At 35.9% G+C, this 24397-nt stretch overlaps 1 protein-coding gene across 1 annotated transcript in view; it reads right to left on the bottom strand.

Moving 5' to 3' along the window:
* The window catches only part of cfap299 (cilia and flagella associated protein 299), a 68948-nt gene that overhangs the window by 39710 nt on the left and 4841 nt on the right, over nucleotides 1-24397 (bottom strand). The window contains exon 3 of the mRNA XM_073839642.1: nucleotides 1248-1338. Within this exon, the coding sequence (XP_073695743.1) occupies nucleotides 1248-1338 (91 nt within the window). The remainder of the gene's footprint in view (nucleotides 1-1247; nucleotides 1339-24397) is intronic.

The following is a 24397-nucleotide window of genomic DNA, read 5'->3' as shown; positions in this document are numbered from 1 at the left end:
AAAGACCAAAAAGATAAATGATGCATATTTATTTTCACAGCCGCCTTTGCTCATATTTACCAAGGGTGCCAATATTAGTGGGCGGCACTGTAGCAATGTAGCTGCCTGGATGAGGGAGTAAAAACCTCAACAATAAACATTAACTGGAAACAAAGTAACAACAACATAAAAAACTACCCCAGTTAACTGGTTTTAGAGGTTTGTATTAGGGTTTGTCAACTAATAAAACAAATGTACAAATGTAATGACTGACCAATTAAAATGTATAAAAATGATTGAACAAGAGCCATAAATCAAAGACAATTACCAAAACATTTAAATCAATACATCCTACTAAAGCATCTGGCCAGTGTTCACAAACGGCAAGACTGTCATGTTGTTCTGTAGTATGACAAACGCAGTACAGCAGTAGACTAGATTTTCTATATGCTAGAAAGTTTGCCGATTGTCATGGGTTTTCTGATATTGTGGACAATCTAAAAGAGCCTCTTTTTAAAACAATCATATATCTTTATTGAGCTGAAATACTGTTAGGTCCAAAGGTGCCAAAGTAATATTACAATTTTCACCAGCATCGCAGAAGTTTATTTCTTTAAGTTTGCTAGATTTCAAACTTTAGTAATGAAAGTGGCTCAAGATAAATTAATGTTTTGTGATTATACAAACTGTGGGCCATTAGGCTATAAGGAGCTCTACTAACACAGCAGGTACACACATGCTGGCAAGTGGTGAAAGGATATATAAAATCATGAGAGATTACCGTGGTAACAGACAAAAAAAATAATAAAATGAGTCAGTGGGAAATGCTATGGATAAACTGAACTGTTAGAGTATGTTATTTATCATAGTCTGGTAATAGTTAGACCACTTTAACAAACAGGGAATGGTTTATATCTACTCATTGTTTCTTCCTAATGAGTAGATAAAAACCATTCCCTTTGTCTATTCCCAGACTATACTCAGATGTTTCATTCATTAATTTAAATAGCCTTGTAAAAACTAGAACAACTGAAATTGTTTGAAGAAATTCAACAGCACAAATGTAGGGGGGCCAACTGGTGGCTACCGGTTTGTCTTTTCTGAGAAAGAAGGCTGAGATGGCAATACAGCAAGGTGTGTGAGAGAAGGGGGGTCACCCTCCTGAATTTGACACAGTGTGGATTGTGTTCCTGTCCTAATGGAATTGCAGAAATATTCTGGGGGAATCCCATTACGTAGCAAATGGAGTGCTGTAATAATGTACTCACAGTCATTTCCCCACTGCGGTTAGCCTCCTCCCGCTCCGCCAGGGCTCTCAGGAAGTTATCTTTGAGTTCCTTTCCTGTACTTGCCAGCTTCCTGGAAAAGACAACATTTAAACAGTTTGAAATGTCTCTTAAAAATCTCTTTCATGCCTAAATGTTCTCGGTTTAATTTGTTCTCACAGGCAAACATTGACGCTTACTTTTTGATATTGATGCATTTTCATAAACTCAAAAAAGTGATTCAATAAAACTCTGTCTGTCACCTTTTAAAAAATATATCACAACATTACTTGTCTTCAAGAAATAGTATAAAAAATGCATCCAAAATATTTCAGAGAAACAAATCTTCCTCTGACTTAAATTACAACTGAACTGTAAAATGCACCAAACACCTACAGCCATTGTAACAATGATACGGATTATAAAAATATCCAGAATATTTGGTTACATTAAATGTATGAAATACGCTGCCTGAAAATATGTAAATAATCTCAAGGAGTGATTTCCGACAAAATGATATCTTCATAAAATAAATCATACTGCCTCCACCCTAAAACTGCTGGTAATTAATCACAGTGGGAATTGCTATTGAATAAATCCTCTCTTGAATTATTATCTCTGTCATTTCAGGAAGGTTTTTTCTCTCTCTCTCTCTGTGCTATTTGGCCCGTTTCCATGAAAGCAAAGATTTGGCAAACTCCAGCCTGTACACCTGACATAACACTCATTGGCATTCATCTCTCAGACGTTTCACAGTGCAGTACCAGCAATAGCGCCTTGTCATTCACCCCAAATTTGCTTAACATTTATAATGTCTGCAGTATATCCGCAGAATCATCTGCCTGCCAGTAAACAAGTATTTGAGAACAGGGAGCAAATACAGGTGAAAAGGGCAGCAGAGATCACCCTCTCCTCATTTCACAGAAAAATGTAACACACTGCCTCATTTAACCTATCACTTGGTTAAACTTGGTTTGCTCCCTACAAAAATAAATATCAATTGTTTTTTTGTTTTTGTTTTTTTTTTATAACAATTTTTTAATGGCATTATTATTTAAACATACAAAAGGAACATAAAAGAAATTAAAATAACATCAAGCATACTTCAGAGTGTATCATAGATTATACAGATAGCATAAATATAACCAAAGAAGACCTTAAATAGCCATAAAACCATCCTGAAGTAATATTGAAGAAAAAAAAGAAACAAAAACTACTAAGCCAAAGCCCAAGACCAGCGTATAAGAAAAAGTTGAAACCCCTTCATGTTTAAGACAGCATGTTTTTTAGTTTCTCCAAAATCTGAGCCCAGAAACTGATGGTATCTTCCCTTGCCCCATGGATGCGTGCAGTGGACAACTCCATATATACAACATCCATAAAAGTGAGAACCCAGTGTCTTTTATTGAGCGAGTGTGGAGGTTTCCACCTCGTTGCAACCAACTTCTTGGCCGCTGTTCTTATTCCCGCTAGAAATACCCGCTTCTGAATTTTATGTGGAATATCAGATAGATCGTTTAAGATCAGAACAGAAGGGGAGGAAGGCACCGAAATATCAAGTAAGGTGGACAGATTCTCACTAACCATGTTCCAGAAGTTAGAAACCCCCGGGCATTCCCAAATAATATGAAAAAATGTACCCAATTCACCTGTATTACAAAAAGTACAATATGGATCAGGTTTCAGCTTCATACAATATAATCTGCGCGGTGTCATGTAAGTCCTGTGGATAAAGTAGAAATGAATTTGTTGATGGTCCGGGTTCCTAGAAGCTTGAGATACCATAGACCAAACGTGATCCCACTCAAAGTCCAGGGAAATAAATATCAATTGTTAAAGGAACGGTTCACACAAAAAATGAAAAACTCATTCATGATTGTTTTTTTATCCGTGAAACACAAAAAGTGTATTAACCACAATGTTTAGACGGCTCTTTTTCATACAAAAAAGTGGAGGTTGACTAAGACTTCAAGGTCCAAACAGGTCAAAACCGTTCATACAACTTTTACAACAAAAGATCTGAAATCTGAATTCAAATGTGCCATCCTCAGGTTCCTTATGTATATATACATTGAAGAAAAGGAAAAAACTTGTATGCAGATCTGGAGGCCCGTTTCTACCACAAAATAAAAAATAAAAAAGGTTATTGCAACTTTTTTTCTATCTTGTATTTCTGACTTTCGACAGAATTATGTGATACAAAGAGAATTGTGAAATATAAACTCGCAATTGTGAGTTATAAAGTCAGAATTGTGTGTTGATAATTGCGGATTGTGAGAATTGTGAAAAAAAAAAAGTTCTCGCAAATGCGAGTTTGTATCTCACAATTGGGTCATTCCATGTCATAATCAACCAAATTTCAAAAATGTCCCTGGCTCAAATTTTGCTAATATTTTTTTTCTGAGGAAAGATAGACATGTATAGTGATGAAAGCCAACATATTAAATGTCATGGATGAATATTTACTGAGTAATGCACTATTTTGCAGAGGGAGGTAAAAACGGCAATTTTCATCTGAAATTCAGAGTCAATAAACAGGGGGGTAAAAATAACTTCAGAAAGATGGCATCATCATTATCTTATTTTTACACAGAGATTGGTAGTTCTGTTAGTAATATCTGTTGACATAGCGATCTTTGTTGCATTATGTGCCAATGGTGACCATTGAAAAATGGGGAAACAGCACTTTTCAAGTTTTCTTTTCTTTCCTTTTCCTTTAGGCATCTTTATTTTTAATGCCCTATATAGCTCATATGATTCTTTAGGGTCTTAATGAAAAGTCTATAATATACTTTGGTTAAAAATTCTCAATAGTAGTGTAATAAAACGCCCATTATCTTGACAAAATCAGCTCTGCCAAAAATCAACTCATTTTATTGCATGGTCCCTTTAAATGCAAATGAGCTCTGCTCGCCCCGCCCCTCTCTGATGTGAGATTATGAGCCATAATGTTTACTTTAGCCGCACCAACAAGCACATTATTGAGAAAGATGCAAAGATGCATAAAAAACCCTTATACTCACTTCTGCTGTGGTTGAAGCTGGATCAGTAGTGCATATGTAGATCGGGATCGGCGCTTTCATTTTTAAAAGGATCTGGCTCAGATGTCAGGAATAAATGACTTCTGCTATGTTCATTTTTACATCCAACAACAGAACACCTCAATCGCTCAAGCAGAGACATTCTTGTCTTGAGTCACACAATGGCGATCGGAGTCTGTTGTTGGATGTAATAATAAACATAGCAGTAGTCATTTACTCCCGCTGAAGATGCAGAGGATTAACGTTACTTTCGTTTTTAAAAGGAAAGTGCCGATCCTGATCTACATATGCGTCTATGTTCGTGTGAATCATTCCTGATGCAGCTTCACCCACAGCAGAAGTGAGTATAAGGGTTTTTGTATGCATCTTTGCATATGGCCTTTCTTAATAATGTACTTGTTGGCAAGTTTCGCCACTAAATGCGGCTTAATGCGGCTAAAGTAAACATTACGGCTCACAGAGAGGGGTGGGGCGAGCAGAGCTCATTTGCATTTAAAGGGAACATGCAATAAAATGCGTTGATTTTGACAAGGTAAAAGGGTGTTTTATTACACTTCTATTGAGAATTTTTAAGCAAAGTATATTATAGACTTTTCATTAAGACCCTAAAGAATCATATGAACTTGCGAAAAATGGGCATCCGATGACCCCTTTAAGGCTTTTTTTTGTTTTGCAACTATAATACAAGTTTACTAGTATTTATACTTTTAGCTGATTTTTAGTTATATATTGTGAAGAATACTCTCAGTAAACTATTAGTTTAATAATTTTATACTTCATGTATACTTACAAAGCTTTATTAGCATCAGAAATGTAATTAAGTATATTATTTTGGCACTTTTGCAATGCAAGTCTTTGAGCAGAGGAGTAGTGAAACAAAAATCTTAGACACATGCATGAACAGGTGACTATAAAGATGCCTATTTGATATCAGTCATTGAGAAAACTACTTTGAAATCAAAAAGTTATGCACCTGTATTGGCCTTGAGACATAATATTCCTAATGAGACCCCGCAGCCCTCCTCCCTTCGGGCACGCTCTGTTTCCATACTCAGGTTACAGGGTGGCAGGTGGGGGGGCTTTTACAAACAGGCTTGCTGCTCAGAAAGGATTTAACAGACCATGATGCACTTGGGGCCCTGCTCTGTTTATTCTGGATGATGAAAAGAAACTGGGGGGAAAAGCTCTAAGTAAATGGAACACACACATGACATTTATTTTGGTCAACTACTCGGCTGCCTGTAGTTCATAAACGTGCAGCCGGATGCCAGGCACTGTAATACTAGCATGAGAGGCCTTTGTTACAGTTCCTCAGTGAATGCGGGTCAGGGGCCATAATGCTGTCAAAGTTGATCTGGGGCTTGTGTCAAGTAGCAAGCAAAATATCTACAATACTTTCATATGCTTATTTACATTAATGTTTGCGTGGAAGGCCTTTACACAATTTGTACATTGATTCCTACATCGAAATGTAACCTGAATACGTCATACCACCAAAAAGCTTGAGACGCATTACTTGATCATCTACGTGACCACCCAAGTAAGTTCTTGTCAAAACAATGTCTGCTATCAACAAGCAGAAGTGTTAAAAAATATGACCAGCCTGTTTGAGTACATCTCAGGGATAACTTCATTGGCTATCTATTTGAAGAATGCAATCCGCAGGGTCTTCCAAGTTTTCACGTACCCATTCCTCAACACACACGGATGACGTTACCTAGCAAGTATATGCTAACATGTCATTGTGCATCAACAATCAGGGCTGTGTTGAATTAGGAAGACAATGGTTGGAATAGCAGAACCATGAGCCAGTATAATAATAATGCAAACAGAATGCTCTGTCAGTGATAGACAGCGATATAAGAGTAACTGTGTGTGTTCTTATTATGCAAGAAGTAATGGGAAGAAATTTGGAACACTTCAGGGTGTAACTCAAGCCAAACTGATCTCATTGTTCATTGTAGACTAATGTCCCAGCACAAGTATTTTAGATTAGTCCTGCATGGGTTAGTGGACGACTGTAAAATGGACTGTTAAATTTTGCAGCAACAAATATAGGCCTAAAAGGACATGTCCATCATCTGAAGTCTTTCTAATTCTGTTATTACTTCATGTATTCACACACACATAAAGATAAAGCATGGACGCTTTCCAACACACTAGTTTATGCATTAGGTATGATGAACTAACAAGTTTTACATTTATTAAATTTTATACAATTTTAACATTTCAAATAGTTAATGTTAATAAATTCAGCCTTATTGTAAACTGATTTTCTTGACTGAAACAAACACTTAAAATAGTTTAACTGAAATAAATCTTAAATAAAATACACTACTAGTCAAAAGTTTTTGAACAGTAAGTTTTTTATATGTTGTTTTTTTAAAATACAGCAAAAGCAGTAATATTGTGAAATATTTTTACTATTTAATATAACTTCTTACTATTTTAATATATTTTAAAATGTAATTTATTCCTGTGGTCAAATCTAAATTTTCAGCATCATTACTCCAGTCTTCAGTGTCACATGATCCTTCAGAAATCATTCTAATATGCTGATTTGTTGTTCAAGAAACATTTGTTATTATTAATACTATAAATATCAAAAGCAGTTGAATATTTTTTTTCAGGATCAATAGAAATCAATTTGATTAATAGAAAGATTCAAAGATCAGCATTTATCTAAAAATAAAAAGCTTTTGTAACATTATACACAACACCATATATATATATATATCTTTTTTTTGGGTGGGGTGGGGGATTATGGAAAGTAATACTTTTATTTACCAAGGATGTTTTAAATTGATCAAAAGTGATGATAAAGACATTTATAATGTTAGAAAAGATTTCTATTTTTAGACAAATGCTGTTCTTCTGAAGTTTCTATCCATCAAAGAAACCTGAAAAATTCTACTCTGTTTTCAACATAATAATAATAATACATGTTTTTTGAGCAGCAAATCGGAATATTAGAATGATTTCTGAAGGATCATGTGACTAGAGTAATGATGTTCAAACTTCAGCTATTAAAAAACAGGAATAAATTACATTTTAAAACATATTCAAATAGAAAACAGTTATTTTAAATAATACAAATATTTCAAAAATTGTACTGTTTTTGCTGTACTTTGGATCAAATAAATGCAAGCCTGGTAAGCAGAAGAGGCTTTTTAAAAAAAACATAAATCTTACTGTTCAAAAACTTTTGACTAGTAGTGTTATAAATATTAGATGAAAACTTAAACTTAAAAAAAAAAGAAGTAAAATGAAACAAGTTTAGGTACTAAACAAGTACTAAAATTACACGTTGGGGCTGATGGACTTTTAAGAAATAAGTCTTTATTGCTTTATTTATAAATGCAAGCAAACTACTCTAGAATTCTCTGTAGAAACACTAGTTTTCAGTTTAGTACTTATGATGAAAAGATACTCACAGCTGTGTAATATTTGGATTCAAAACAAGTGTCAAACAGATGTGTCTCAATAACATTTTTACATAGCTAATTGGAAAGCACACATTTAATCATTTTCCAGATGCCACGTGCACATAAAAAGTTTCTGAGAAAACATAAATTATGTCCAGCTAAATTCACCATAGTGGGTTCCTACATCCGGCATACTTTTAATATTCACAAATTTCTGGCAGTGGCATGTGTGGTAAGGACAGAGGTGGAGCTTGTGTCTCAGCGTCTAATTGTGTTTCCAACTCAATCTGCACAAGGTTGTCAGGACAGATTTATGTGCAAAGTAAAAAAAAATAACGTTAAGTATTACTGCATAGTCAAAATACAAGATAACATGTGTCTTTATATTGAGCATGGATGGACTGCCAGAATTCAGGTTTTGGGGGAGCATGGTTTCTTTTGGCTTCAGCAGCCTAGACACACAGTCGCAGAGAAACCAAGCCCCCATTTTTATTGGACTATGATGAATGGCCCTTAGAGAACAAGTCTAAGTGCCCTTGAAATATGGTGTTGATGCACACAGAGGGTTTGGTTATTTACATTCAATTTAAGGGTGTTTCGGACATACGGCATGACACTCTGGTCGGCATCAATTTAAAGACAGAGGGCAGAAAGGTAAGGAGAAAGGTAAATTCATTGTGGTGCGTTTGCACTTCTGTACATTTCTGAAGCATCAAACAAGTTTACAGTTAAATCAATGAGTATTTTGGTGCTCTTTTTGACCTTATAGCATTCATAAGGTTGCATGAGTTAAGTTGGTCAACTTGAATCCGTGACCACAAAAGAGGGGAATCATTTGGACTAGCCATGCGCCCACAGAAGTAATTAATCACAGTGAAGGATAATAAAAGAGATTCTTTCCCAAAATGGAGCACAGATGGCCTTTATTCTTGATATATAGCTCCCGAGTGTAGCTGTGTCAATAACAAGGCGAGTTAAGGAGAAGAAAAGCACACATAACAACTTTATCATCACTGCGAAATAGTCCAAAAATAATTAAATGACAAGAGAATCTGTAAGCCTTCATAAGTTTTAAATCACAAAATTGCTGAATACAGGGATTTAGTTCATAACTGTAAATTGAAAGGTTCCTAGAGTAAGCTGACTCCAAAAGTGTATGTTACAGTTTAATACTGGTATCCAACCCCCGTCATGAAATTTATTAGCCCCGTCAAAAGTCCTTAGCTCAAACGTATGGTATTCCAGATGTTTTGAGTTTCAAAACCGGATTTGGAAAAAAAAAAATCCATATTGTTTTCACACGTAGTGTAGAGATGTATAAGTTTCACATTTTTCATACAACGCAACTTTTTAGTTTCTAAATGCTCTCAGCACATGTTGTACATGTAAATGTTCAAGAGTCCTAGGAATAAAAGCTGTATCATGGCTCCAATGTAAATGATCAGACTAAATACAGTAGAGACAGTCAGTTTCTCGATGAATATTTTGTTTCATAAAAATATTTCTCTGCCTTGACCATTAAAGATGTATTGTTGACATTGCACAGATGTTTGGACAAGTTCTTCTGAGTAATGTTTGAAGAGCACATAGGACGGTGATCAATCCAACCACGCATGGCAGACTTTTTTCCCCATCAAACCTGATAGATTTAAGGAAAACAACAGGGCTCATCACTATCCCACCTATGAGACTGGGAATAGGGTCAAAGACTAAAATGAAATCAACTTCCTCCAATAAGAGTGTGTGATAAACAAGACCCCCTGAATATCTTCTAATATTACTTTGTAACATCTACTGTAGATAACAGTGACAGATGACTAATATAACACAGATATTAACAGTTTTGGTCAAAAGTTTACATACACCTTGCAGAATCTGCAAAATGTTAATTATTTGACCAAAAAAAGAGGGATTATACAAAATGCATGTTATTTTTTAATTAAGTACTGACCTGAATAAGATAATAATAGTTGAATTTATAAAAAAAAATCCTGTTCAAAAGTTTACATATGCTTGATTCTTAATAATGTGTTGTTACTTGAATAATCCACAGCTCTGTGTGTGTGTGTGTGTGTGTGTGTGTGTGTGTGTGTGTGTGTGTGTGTGTGTGTGTGTGTGTGTGTGTGTGTGTGTGTGTGTGTGTGTGTGTGTGTGTGTGTGTGTGTACCTGGTATTCATCACGTTGTGGGGACCAAATGTCCCCACAAGGATAGGAATACCAGTAGATTTTGACCTTGTGGGGACATTTCTCAGGTCCCCATGAGGAAACAGGCTTATAAATCATGCACAATGAGTTTGTTTGATGAAGTAAAAGTGTGCACAATCTCCTGTGAGGGCTAGGTTTAGGTGTAGGGTAGGTGTAGGACAATAGAAAGTACGGTTTGTACAGTATAAAAACCATTACGCCTATGGAATGTCCCCATAAAACATGTAAACCCAACATATGTGTGTGTGTGTGTGTGTGTGTGTGTGTGTGTGTGTGTGTGTTTTGTTTTGTTTTGTTTAGTGATAGTTGTTAATGAGTTCCTTGTTTGTCCTGAGCAGTTAAACTGCTCGCTGTTCTTCCTTCAGTTCCTTCCTTCAGGTTCCACACATTATTTTATTTCATTTGTTGGAACCCTTTCCAACAATAACTATATGATTTTGAGATCCATCTTTTCAAACTGAGGGACTCATATGCAACTATTACAGAAGGTTATAGAATAGCCGGGGGTGAAAACTTTTTGAATTTGAAGATCAATTTAACTTATTTTGTCTTCTGGAAAACATGCAAGTATCTTCTGTAGCTTCTGTAGGGCAGTACTGAATGAGAAAAACATGATATTTAGGCAAAATATATATTCTGTTCAAAAGTTTACACCCCTGGCTCTTAATGCATACTTTTTTTTCCATTCTGGAGCATCAGTGACAGTTTGAATCTTCTGTAATAGTTGCATATGAGTCCCTCAGTTGTCCTCAGTGGGAAAAGATGGATCTCAAAATCATACAGTCATTTTTAGAAAGGGTTTGAATACACAAAAATGCTGAAAAACCAAAGAATTTGTGGGACCTAAAGAATTTTTCTTAAGAACAGCGGGCAGTTTAACTGTTCACAAACAAGGACTCATGAACAACTATCACTAAACAAACAAAAAAAGCACAGCTGTGGATCATTCAGGTAACAACACAGTATTAAGAATCAAGTGTATGTAAAGTTTTGTCATTTTTATAAATTAAACTATTATTTTCTCTCGTGGACTGTATGTCTTGTATGTGAAATATCCTATTCAGGTCAGTACTAAATAAAAAAAAAATTACAAGGTGTGTGTAAACTTTTGACCTCAACTGTACAGTAAATTCCACAAATTAAATTGTAATATATAAAGACTTTAACATAATGTTTACAAAAAAGGATCATTTGAAAAAAAATTCTAATTCAAATACATAATTGTTGGTAGAACAACATTTCTTTTAGTCAGCATGGTTGTGGTTACTGGAAATAATCTAAAAATGGCCAAATAACTCCAGTCACATAACTAAGGGAACAAGCTGAAAACAAGCTGCACTGGAGAATAGTAAAAAGAAATTAAATTAGCTGAACTGAAAGCCAATAAATCATTCATTCAGACAACTGTGCTGACTTTCCTTCTCCAGCAATATGCAATTTGCAAAGACGATTTATGTTTTAGCAGCATTAGTAGCGCTGGTCAAACATAAAGACAAAGAGAAGCATAAAGAAGAAGTCTTTTCCCACACTCATACTGCAATAATATAGTGCAGGTTGTCTTTGTTTTCACCCCCTTCGTGTTCAAATAAACTCCAATATGTAGGAGGAATGTAACCTATACCTCTCTATTGCTGATGCCCACAATGGAACTCTTAGAGGAATTGCATAGTGGTGAAAGTGCAGGAGCAGCATATATTTGAGAGCTGGGAGCCCACTTCATCTTCGGTGCGAGCGAGGGACCGCTGCTGGGTCATGGGGGCCGAGGCCCCAATGTAAACACAGGTGTTGAGGAGGCAAGTAAAAGGGGTTACCCCAATCCAGTAGCTAGGGAAACAGCAAAAGTCACGCTTGGAGAGTGAGAACTACCCCCACAAACGATGCCAAATGGAACATTCCCCATCAATCTGACATGACTCTTTATTAGGCCTCATTTGAGAGAATTAATGTGGCCTCTGCCTTCACACAGCAATTGCTGTAGCTAGTGATCAGGTGCAGCAAGACGTGAAACTTGGGTGTTTTCGAATCATTTGGATGGTGTTTATCATTCATCTTCTTACATGTTGCTGTGTTTGTCTTGGTCCCAGTTCTGAATTAATGTGCTTTAATGACCTAAAATCTATAATTAAGGAAAAACTGTTTTTTCGGAATTTAGGAAAATACCCAATAACTTGAGAAAAAAAAAAGAGGAAAGTAAGCTAGGTGTATTTTTAATGATCAAGTACTTTTAACAGTTAAATTTGTACCGGCTGCACTAAAATTAATATAATATATTATTTAATTCAAATATTCAAATGTGTCAGTTGTTTTAAATCATTTATTTTTTCTTACATGTTGCCGTGTTTGTCTTGGTCCCAGTTCTGAATTAATGTACTTTAATGACCTAAAATCTATAATTGAGGAATAACTGTTTTTTCGGAATTTAGGAAAATACCCAATAACTTGAGAAAAAAAGAGGAAAGTAAGCTAGGTGTATTTTTAATGATCAAATACTTTTAAGAGTTAAATTTGCACCGGCTGCACTAAAATTAATATTATTTATTATTTAATTCAAATATTCAAATGTGTCAGTTGTTTTAAATCATTTATTTTACCATACAAGCTACAAACACTATTTGGAAAGTGACAGCACAGAGTGCAAAATATTGTGATTTCTATATAAATTAAAATGAACAACAGCAAGACTTTAATTTGTGTTTCTTGGACAGATTAATTTAACTATGGCCACTGATGTGCAGTTTGTTCTTGGTCATATCTTTCTCTGTTTCTCTCTCGCTCTTGCATGAAAGCACAAAGTAAACATATTCAGAGGGAGCTGCTTGCTTTGGACAGATGACCACTGGCATGAGTGGGCCCAAGTTCCTAATAAGTGTTCCTAACTCAAGCAGATTGGGAAAAAAAATCAATCTTTTCCCTTTTCAAGTCCTATGAAACAGAAACATGGCTGAAAGCTCATATTCCACTGCTTAAAAACAATGCGAGTCAAGTATAAGAAATTAGCAACTAAATTGTTGAATATGGCAGCAAGATATCTGCCTGCCCTTCAGCTTACTGCATCAGTTTCCTTAATTTCAATGTTTTATCTATAAAAAAGAATGTGCTTACCATGCTCATACACTGTTAAAGACCTCTGGGACTGTGGCCGGCCAGAAAAATAAGAAGTTTTTTATCAACCACAGGACACAAAGTGTTCCCAGTGGCGCTCTCTCAGCTATGCACTGACCAACACTACGAATAATGATTTATCTTCTAGCTGCTCTCAAGCTCAATTTTACTATCTGTTTGTACAGCTGAAAGGAGAGGTAGGCTTTAACGCTTGGAATATAATGAAAGAAATTCAATACCGAACATTGCGTGAGCTCTAACTTCTGGCCATCCCATGGCAAATAAATTTGATCTGTACCAATTTCTAATTATAATCAAATGGCTGAAGTGTTGTCAAATTAATGTGTGATCACTATTGATGGAATGGCATCGAAAAACCTCACACAACTGTCCGAATTAGCCTTAAAAAGGATCCCTGACAATGGTTAAGATGTTTCTAAAAACAACAGATGCTGTGTTGAGAATTCAGTCCTTCGGTTGCTGAAAATCGTTCTCAAATAAGAAGAAAAAAGAAACATTGTATTCACAGTGGCCTGGCAGATGGCAGCTTTCAATAGTACAGTGATTTCTAAAAATCAGCAGGTACAGTTCGTGAAATATTTTTCCTGAGGGCACTTGGAGAAAAAGAATCTTATGGAAAATATTATTTTGGGCTGTTAAACGTCAAGGGAAATTCCACCCAGCATGACAATTTACTTAACTCCTTTTTTAAAAGAAATTCTGTGTCACCTCTGATTATATTGAGTCAGATGTATCCGTTACACATACTACACTCTTTATTTAACAGAGGCCTCTTATTGTTAACCACTGACATTTGTGGTAGACGGAGGCTTGTAAATGAAACATGCAGCGTCATTAAATTATACTCAGGATATTTTTAATATGACTGAGGTTCTGTCAAAATGTTACATTTTAATCTGTGCTGTCAAGACAGTCTAAACATTCAACAATAAATAAAGTTATAAACTCATCATATGAATTTTATCTAATCTTTTGACCTAAAGCTGGTTTATTTCAAAGGATAGTTCACCCAAAAAATTTTGTCATTAATTACTCAGCCTCATGGACTTTCGTTCATCTTCGGAACACAAATTAAGATATTTTTGATCAAATCTGAGAGCTTTCTGACCCTGCATAAACAGCAATGCAACTGACGCATTCAAGGCCCAGAAAGGCAGTAAGTACATCATATAATAGTCCATGTGACATCAGTGGTTCAACCGTAATGTTATAATAAATAATATCAAAATAATAACTTTATGTAACAATTTCATCAGGAGCCAGAATTTTGACGTAGAAACTGGACAAGCTTAGTAAACATATCTGAATATTTTGACAAAGAGGATGACTTGCAATTTTTTGCTCAGCTTTACTGATTTGAACCAGTATATACAGTCAATTAGCTAAGAAAGATGGACGTTCTACGCATGCGTTGTGGTTATCTCACGAACGTGCGTCGAAGACTGACACAGAAGTAGGGCTGCTTGATTATGCCAAAAATCAATATCACGGTTATTTTGGTCAATATTGTAATCACGATTATTTAACACCATTATGACTGGGTCCAACACTTTATATTAATTTAAAGATGTCAATACAACAGAAATTAAAAAAAAAAATTTGGAAAAAAAATACTGAATACTTTTATGCAAGTCTAAAGTAGTCTAACAGCCTACTACAGAAATTAAACGTAATTATTTGAATGTAAAATAAACAGCGTCTTCACTGTAAGAATTAATCATGTTTTTTTCTTATTAAAACTACAAAAGTCCTTCACCCAAGAGTGAGTGATTTTTCTCTTTGTATTTTTACGTTTTATTAATATTAAGCACAGAGACGGCAGATGGAATATTAATTGTTGCTGCTTTAAGCACCACACGGATCCAATATACTGTTACACATGTATTGTCATTCTCATCTGTTTATGACAATTTAAGACATAACTGACAAGGGTTTATATGAATAATCACCAAGCGCCTCATTTTGAAATATTTTTGCGTGTATTTGACCGTTTAGGTGCGCACCTTGAGCTAAAAGATAACTTTACATGTCCGTGTTCTGCTCCGTCTCTGAGCGCATACACTGAGCGCAAGTTGTCTTTCTCGCTTTTAAAAACACAACATCAAAGAAACATTAATAAATCAAGCATGATCTGTTTTATGAAAGTCACGTTACATGATTTTGCTGATTTGCATGTGAAATTAGGATTTTATGGAGGAGTGAAAGCGCACCACTGGTAAGGAGTGGAATGGGGCGCAATAATCGTTAATCTCGATTACATGATTGTTTGAAGCCAAAATCGAAACCGAATTTTGATGAATTGCACAGCCCCACACAGAAGAGAAGAATTTATTGAATCAAGTCATTATTTTTGTTTTCTTAGTGCACAAAAATATTCTCGTAGCTTCACAACATTACGGTTGAACCACTGATGTCACATGGATTATTTTATTGATGTCCTTACTACCTTTCTGGGCCTTGAATGTGTCAGTTGCATTGCCATCTATGCAAGGTCAGAAAGCTCTTGGATTTCATCAAAAATGTCTTAATTTGTGTTCTCAAGATGAACAAGGTCTTACAGGTTTAGAACGACATGAGGGTGAGCAAATAATGACAGAATTTTCATTTTTGGTAAACTATCCCTTAAAGCCAATTTTCTTATTAACATTAGCACAATGTTAGTAAAATATATCCTTTGCATGCAACTTTGATGTAGGAAAATGTATTTAAATGACATTTAAATATGTCCGTGCCGCATGGAATGAGTTGTTTCATCTCACTCTGACATTTAGCAGGATTCCTCCTTCACAAGCACTGTGGTCCATTAGATTAATCTGCTTTGCACATGTTAGGCTTGTGGTTCTAACCTCATCAGTCTGCAAGACCTTCTAATCATACAGCAAGCTAAAGTGGTTATTAACCACAGACAGACTAAGAAAACATAAGGCCTGTATCTTACAAAATGTTCTGACCGGTGGAATTGAGCTGTCGTCCTTATGTCTTTTGTTGCATTGTTTAATTGTCCAGGCTTTGTATTGCAGTTACAAGTCTTAAAGAAGTAGTTCACTTTCAGAATAAAAATGTACAGATAATGTACTCATCCCCTTGTCATCTAAGATGTTCATGTCTTTCTTTCTTCAGTCGTAAGGAAATTATGTTTTTTGAGGAAAACATTTCAGGATTTCTCTCCATATAATGGACTTCTATGGTGCCCCTGAGTTTGAACTTCCAAAATGCAGCTTCAAATGCAGCTTCAACGGGCTCTAAATGATCCCAGCCGAGGAAGAAGGGTCTTATCTAGCGAAACGATCGGTTATTTTTTAAAAACATTTACCATTTATATACTTTTTAATCTCTACACAGAGTACACACAGAGCTAAACAAGCAGGCATTTGAGGTTAAAAAGTATATAAATTGTAATTTTTTTTTAGAAAATAACCAATCGTTTTGCTAGATAAGACCCTTCTTTCTTCGGCTGTGATCGTTTAGAGCCATTTGAAGCTGCATTTTGAAAGTTCAAACTCGGGGGCACCATAGAAGTCCATTATATGGAGAGAAATCCTGAAATGTTTTCCTCAAAAAACATAATTTCCTAGTGACTGAAGAAAGAAAGACATGAATATCTTGGATGACAAGGGGGTGAGTACATTATCTGTAAATTTTGGTTCTGAAAGTGAACTACTCCTTTAAGTGTTGTGTTTTTCTACAAAGGCATTCTTTATAGCTGTTGATCATCCTGGAAAAGGTGTTGGGTTAAAAAGCATTGCTTAAAATGAGTTTCAGAGCTTAATGAAACGTCATTTGTTCGGAAAATGACCTACTCCTTTAATTTCTTATAGTCTTGCATTTGCCAAACCATAGGCAAGTATCAAATGTTAAAACTGTACAAAAGAATTAATTTTGATGGTATTTTTACAAATAATTTCTGATGTACCTTCAGTATAATGCAGAAGAGTTATTTCTCATCTACTCCCATCTCGCTCCACCACTAATTTGGTAAATCCTCTACACATTAAAAGGTGGTCCTGTTCAACATCTCTGCACTGACAAAGCTATCAATGTGCGTTTATCATAATACCTCTAGGTCACTGCAGAATCCATCATATACATCCGGCATTTGAGAGGAGGCCAAACTACAAAGCAGATGATTGTCTATCTTTATGGCGAAAGGTTACATAATGTGAAAAACACTTCCACCTCTGCACTGGGATACTGGAAGCCACATCATGAAACATCACAGGCCTTAGAGCCTTAGGTAAAGGATGTAGGGGAAAAGGTGAACTAATACGAACCTCTGCAAAGTCACTAACCACTGTAACAGCTCATAATAAAAGCGTTTTTCAAAGAAGACCAGAGCCTGAGCAAATGGAACCTCTCGAGTAAAAATGCTACTTGCATGACAAACAACACAGAGAGGAAATGGCTAAAAGTAGAACATAAAGCAATGGTTTCATTAAGGACAAAAATTAGGCTCGGTACACAAAGATTTATTTGATATTCCACTGTTGTTGATTATCCGGAAATTTCTGGACAAATGGTATAATTCACTACTGATATCAATATTCATCAGACACACAGAAGACTAAATCATCAAATTCATGTGTCTCTATTTAGGGATTGACCACACAGTCTTAACATGTGGTGGTGAGAATAATCACAACAGTATAAACATTAGTGATTGCATGACCAAACCGGGGCTTGGTCCTTTGGCAGTCACATCTGCAATAATTCAGAAAATTCACTGTGCCCTGTAACAAGATGTTATGAGAGGAAATGTACCTCATTTATAATAAAACTACTGCAAAAAGCAACACTGGTTTATGTATTTTCACAGCGTTACCTGCCCACACAGAATATACTGCTGCTCATATATATATATTAAATATCATACACGGATGAGAAGAGACTGACTGCAAACATTTAGATTTGGATATTATATGACAAATCCCTTAAGTTCAACACGGAAAACCATAAAAAGCATTTGGCTCCGGTGAATGACATCGAAAAAAGCCATAAAAATAGCTTTTTTGTGCACGTCAGATTTTAGTATTATATTAATAAGGAATGTAAAACTTTAAAAGGCAACTACAATTATCTATGGCTCATTTTATTCTCTCACAAAATTGATAGGCTAGAGATGCAGGCACCATACGTCAATATAATGTCAGGTTGACGTTGGACCCCTATGTCGACAGGTGTTGTATAGTGGTTGAGAATGAAAATCACGTTGGTGTCAGTATTTGACATCAACCTGACATTGACTCAACGTTGGATTTTGGTTACACAACCTAAAGACAACAGAATATCAACGCCAGCTGAAGTCGGTATTGGACATCAATATAACAGTGATATTAGACATTGAATTGACATTAAATGTTGGTAAACTGCAAATATCAATGTCTTATGAGGTTGTGTGCCTGCTGGGTAGAGACTGCGGTCCAACATTGGTCCGTGATGACCTTAAATTTTGACCACTGTGGCATAACACAATAGGGCAGGTTTATTAAAAAAAATGCCACTGTAGCATATCTTTCTAAGCTTTCTTTTTGTGTCATATTTGCTAAATAAGTGAAACTGATTAAAAAATGTAATACAGTGTGGTTGGATATAACACAAAATTTGCTTTCAGCCTGCTGCCCTCAATCAAGTTTAATTTTTGACCCTTCATAGTAAAAAGTTCAGGCACCTCTGTGGTAGGCTGTCGTAAAATGTAAAAATAACCAATAACCACCAAGACCTTTGAAATTAAAGGAAATCCTTTGGGTATAGACTAATTGTAACGGTGTTATTCTAACAAAAAACTGATGTGTCAGTATATTCATTTTGTCCTAATCCACATCAGCACTGTTGATTCTGTGCAATAGTCTTTCCTGGTCTCAGTCATTGAGAGCACAATTCAACACCAGCTTCGTAACAAGATCCACACTGTTAAAATGACTCCACGTGCGCCCAACTGATTTTCGAAAAACCAAGTTTCACTCAAAACAACATCCGTAGCATTTCCAAAAGGTTGCCTGCTTCAAGACAAGTAATAAGGATGTGAAAAAGTAAAGTGACAAGTCAGTGAAATAGAACATTATTTCCAGATTGAATCAATCCATTGCAAAGCTCTTTAAAGGAAACTGAAACAGGATCTTGTTATTCCTGACAAATCCCATTTCTTTTCAATGCGAACATGCTGAGTGAGGAAACTGACTTAATTCTGGTGAGTGAGAATATTTGCTCAGTTGATTTGAATAGAGTCCAAAATTCACTTAATATAAGTTAAAATCAACTAACCTAAGCTTATATTTTGAAATGGATGGTGAGAACAAAAACCTATTGGTGTCAAAAAACCTTTTATTTCTTCTTATAATTATGACTGTAGATATATTGTGTCATTAACCATTATTTGTTGCTCTTCTAGACTCTCCTGTTGAGGAAGATGAAGGATCAGCTATCACACAGACAGATCAAATTCACCTTCAGCGATCATTTTGTAAACTAAATTGCTGGCACATCACTTTCAGGTTTGCTGTGGTCTTAATATATATTTATATATACACTCTTAAAAATAAAGGTTCCAAAAGGGTGTTTTTGCAGTGATAAAGAACATTTAAAAAATCTAAAGAACCTTTTTCAAGGATTCGATCACGGGACACCCGAGGCGCAACTGCACCATATGTCGGCGCACTGCCCACAAAGCTATTGGCGCCGACGGTTCTATGGATGTTTAAGGTTCTTTGTGGAACCATCTATGCCAATAAAGATCCTTTACGTTTAGGAGTGTACATATACAGTGCACTTCAGGTGGGTTGTTAAGGCACTTGTACTACCACTAAGACCTTAGATAAGCATTTGTCCTTTAGGAAAAGACAAACCCTAATAAGCATCTGTTTTAAGTCTCTGGCAAAGGCAGGATGCTGGAAACAAAGTAGAACTAAATGCAGTGTTAAACCGTCTGTAGATCAAGAAAAGACAAACGGTTGCAAACAAACAACCCTATTCACCCAAAAATTAAAAAAGTCTGTCATCATTTATTCACCCTCATGTTGTAAAACTGTGAGCATTTCTTTCTTCTCTAGAACGCAAAAGGAAGTATTTTGAAGAACATAGTGGTGCAAACAACATTGGACCCCATTGACTTTAATTGTATGGAAAAAACACTTAAGCTATTTTTTAAATGATCTTCTGTTCCACATTAAAGAGAAAGTCATCGAGGTTTGAAGTGACAGGAAAGTGGATAAATGATGACAGGTTTTTTTTCATTTTTGTGTAAATTATCCCTTTAATATGGATAACATGAAGAATGCTCAACCCTTGAATGATGTACGATATGTTTCAACAGTCTCAACTTGCAAACTAAGTTTGCGCTTACATCACGATTTGGTCAGTTGCTTGGATGCACGGCCATATATAAACAACAGCATGGATTGCACAGTTAAAGGAACACTCCACTTTTTTGGAAATAGGCTCATTCTCCAGTTTTACCGTTTTGAAATCCATTCAGCCGTTCTCCTGTTCTGGCGGAAAAGGTAAAGCTGTGATTTTCTAGGCCAATAAGATTAGGAACTACACTTCCATTCCGGCGTAATAGTCAATGAAGTTTGCTGCTGTAACATGGCCGAAGCAGGTGGAGTAATATCACGCAGCACATGTGCAAATGCTAACCTAGCTGGGAACTAATTGCAAGCGCTGTGTGATATTACTGCGCCTGCTGCATCCATATTACAGCAGCAAACTTCCTTGACTATTGCGCCGGAATGGAAGTGTAGTTCCTAATATTATCGGCCTAGAAAATCGCAGCTTTACATTTTCCGCCAGTATTAGAAGAGTCAAGTTTAAATAGGACAAATATCGAAACTTGTTGGTCATTTTTGAACGCGATGCTACTGGTCTAATATGATTCAATGATCTATGCTAAGCTATGCTAAAAGTGATATCGCCAGAACAGGAAAACAGCTGAATGAATTTCAAAATGGTAAAACACAACTTATTAACTCAGGGGGAGTTGGAGAATGAGCCTACTTCCAAAAAAGTGGAGTGTTCCTTTAATGTACTACTGAATACATTGTTCTGCTAATTTATGCTGGCTAAAACATGGACAAAACGTGTGGAAGCTGCTAAATATTTAGACAAACTAAAGTTAATAGGTGGTAAAGACAAAGATACAGTTCGAGCTGTATTAAGATATTAGCCTAATATTTCACCTACCTGACTGGAAATGATAAGAACAAACATGAATGTTCCTGGTTCAGTTTGGCCTTTTGTTACACAGACACACTTATCTTTGATTTGTTATAACTTTTGGCAGTCTATAGTACTTCAAATGTTTTTCCCTGTCCAACCAATTAGTACAGCCCAAAATATGACAATAATTGACCATTTTCAGCAGCAATAATCAGCAAAATATGCCACTTTCCTTCGGTTCGGTTGCAGTGTTTACGTTGTATCTTTGTTAAACTTATACCTAGCCTCAAACTCACACACTGGCAGGTAAAATCTAAGAATTTATTAGTCAATAGCTAATACTAGACATCATTTAGTCACCCAGAGTGATGATTTAGTCACATTGTAGAGGGTTTATTATTAAAAAAAAACAGCTGCAACACACAGATTTTTTTTTTACATCAAAGCATAAATTCTCTTTACATAGTGGTTTGTGGATACAATCGATCAATTCAAGCACCTGAATAGAGTATAGAATAGAAAAGAGATCTGCTTGACAAGTCGTCTGTATTAGATATCACTGCCGCAAGCTACTCTTCCCTTTACAACAGAAGAAATACTATTACAAAATGTTAGTACCATGGGAAAAAGTCCTTAATATAAATGACACCTAGGCAAACAACCAGTTTCTTCAAAGTGAATGTGTATCGCTGCACTTATGCCGACTCATGCAAATCTCATTATAGGTATTGTTATAGTGTTCTCCATGTTCAAATCACATGTTGCTGGCTTCACAGCAGTTAAATTATGTGTCTGAGAGACAAGACTCACTAACACATAAGCAGCAACTTTCCAATTAGCTTCATTTAGCACCTCATATGCTGGGTCGTTGTGGGACAGCCAGCATAGTCCAAGCTATCCTCCTGACCGTGCCCTGAAAAACAGGGCTGAAGGTCCTATTTCAGCCTATGTGAGCGAGGGATTAACACCGCGGTGCATATGTACAGTCTGTATTCACAGCAGGGTTTTACTTGGCTAGTGAGAGATGGCTCCAACCATCAATTTCGAAAGGGGTGAATTTGTGGATTTTTTCGAAGGAGCCAAACAATGGACAAAGAGCATGGCTGTGGTTGTGCTGGGGGTTTGGGGGGAGGTTCGAGCTCGAGTCTCCAGAGGCTGTCATGAGCACGCGAGGTCAGGACATCTGCTGACATTTACTGCTGGGCCCGGGCCAGGCTGCAGGTTTCAGGGCTCCTGCCAAGGCCTCATATCAGGCCTGCATAAAACCACCAGGCTCCCTCGTCTCTCTGAAACTCGCACCAGAATGCGCGGAACCTGCGTGACCTTACGCTTTTTGATCCAGGCCTAGTGGTGCAGCATTTATGAGGATACTGTGAATTGTAAACTTGCTGAGAGGGCATGAGCCGGTTTTCAACATGGCCTCGGTGCTAAACACCACTACAGGAGAAACAAATTATGTGACTACAGTTTTTTTTGTGTGTGTGTGTGTGTGTGTGTGTGTGTGTGTGTGTGTGTGTGTGTGTGTGATCCATATGCTCAAATACGAGCCAAACTCATGATGTCTCCCATCCCCTCTGTATGAACCTGATTTATTAGTGGAAAAAAGTAATGCTTTCACTCATCTGCTTCATTCACCTTGAAGAAGTCACAGATGCAGAGAGAAAGAAAGAGCAGGAGACATGGTGATGAAGGAGTCAGCCATTCAGACAGTCCCTCGTCTACTTTTAATCACATAAAGAGAGTCTTACGTTTACTGTTGTCCATTATTTCAATGTAGTCATAAGTCATTGTGGAACCTTTTCACCACAATAGCCATCTTTCAGTCAACCATCTCTTTCATTCAAACTTTTCCCATTGCGTCAAGTATTGAGTTTCTCTGGGTGAAATCCCTTCATTTGTTCAATTGTGATTTGTTGGCAGGATACAACAATGCCTATCTGTCAAATGAAGCATGTTATGTACTAGCCTATAACAGGGCAACAAAAGGGCAACATCTGATTAGCATTCATAGCGCAGTCTCCCTCGTCCTCTGGTATTTTATTACCACAGGTGCAGGGGCATTCATTGATCAGATGCACGCTACAGGCAAAGCATGTCTTAATTGAAAACATCTCTATTTATACACCTGCAGGCACTAAAGGTCTCAGAGAGCAAAATGAGGCCTGAAAAGGCAGAGAGAAAGAGAGGAAGGCAGGCAGAGAGAGAAAGAACACCCTGGAAGATGGAAATTGAGAGGGAGCCACTAAAGGGGAGAGATTTAATGTTTGTTTTGTTGAGTTGAAGGTAACTCTAATTCAATTAAAGATTTTAAACTTTAAAGATTTTTACTTTCGGCTTTACTGTCCATCAAAGGTTTGGAGTCAGTACGGATTTGTTGTTTGTATGTTGTTGTTTTTTTTTTTTGAAAGAAATGAATACTTTTACACTTTATTATACTTTTAATATAATACTTTTATATTAAAAGTACTATTATAATACTTTTTATTTTTAGTACTTTTTAGTATTAATTTCTGCACACCAAGCCTGCATTTATTTGATCACAAATACAGCAAAAGCAGTGATATTGTAAAATATTTTTACTATTTAAAATAACTGCTTTCTATTTGAATATATTTTAATATGTAATTTATTCCTGTGATCAAAGCTAAATTTTCAGCATCATTACTCCAGTCTTCAGTGTCACGTGATCCTTCAGACATCATTCTAATATGCTGATTTGCTGTTCAAAATACATTTTGTTATTATTATCAATATTTAAAACAGTCGAGTACATTTTTTCAGGATTTTTTTAATAAATAGAAAGATCCAAAGATCAGCATTTATCTGAAATAAAAAGCTTTTGTAACATTACACACTATAAAATTCAAAAGCTTGGAGTCAGTATAAATTTTTTTGGAGGGGAAAATCATCTAAAAACACATCTCTTCCGTCTTTATTTGACCCTCTAACTCTAGCACTCTCTATTCTATTTCTGTTTCTATTTCTATTCTTAAAAAAAATCTCTATTTTTTTTATATCTTCTATCATTTCTATCTTTTTTATTTTCTTATACAATTAAAAACAACTAGCTTGCTCTATTTTTTCTATTCTATCCTTTTTCTTTTTATTTACTATATAATTAAAAAAAACCTTGCTACATATACTGCATTAAGCTAATCTGAGACTTGTTATAGCACTTACATAGAATTTTGCTCTTTTGATTTTGATTGC

This window comes from Garra rufa, chromosome 5 (genome assembly GCF_049309525.1).
Source record: "Garra rufa chromosome 5, GarRuf1.0, whole genome shotgun sequence".
In the NCBI taxonomy this organism is placed as follows: Eukaryota; Metazoa; Chordata; class Actinopteri; order Cypriniformes; family Cyprinidae; genus Garra; species Garra rufa.
This window is presented reverse-complemented; position numbering and strand designations above follow the sequence as displayed.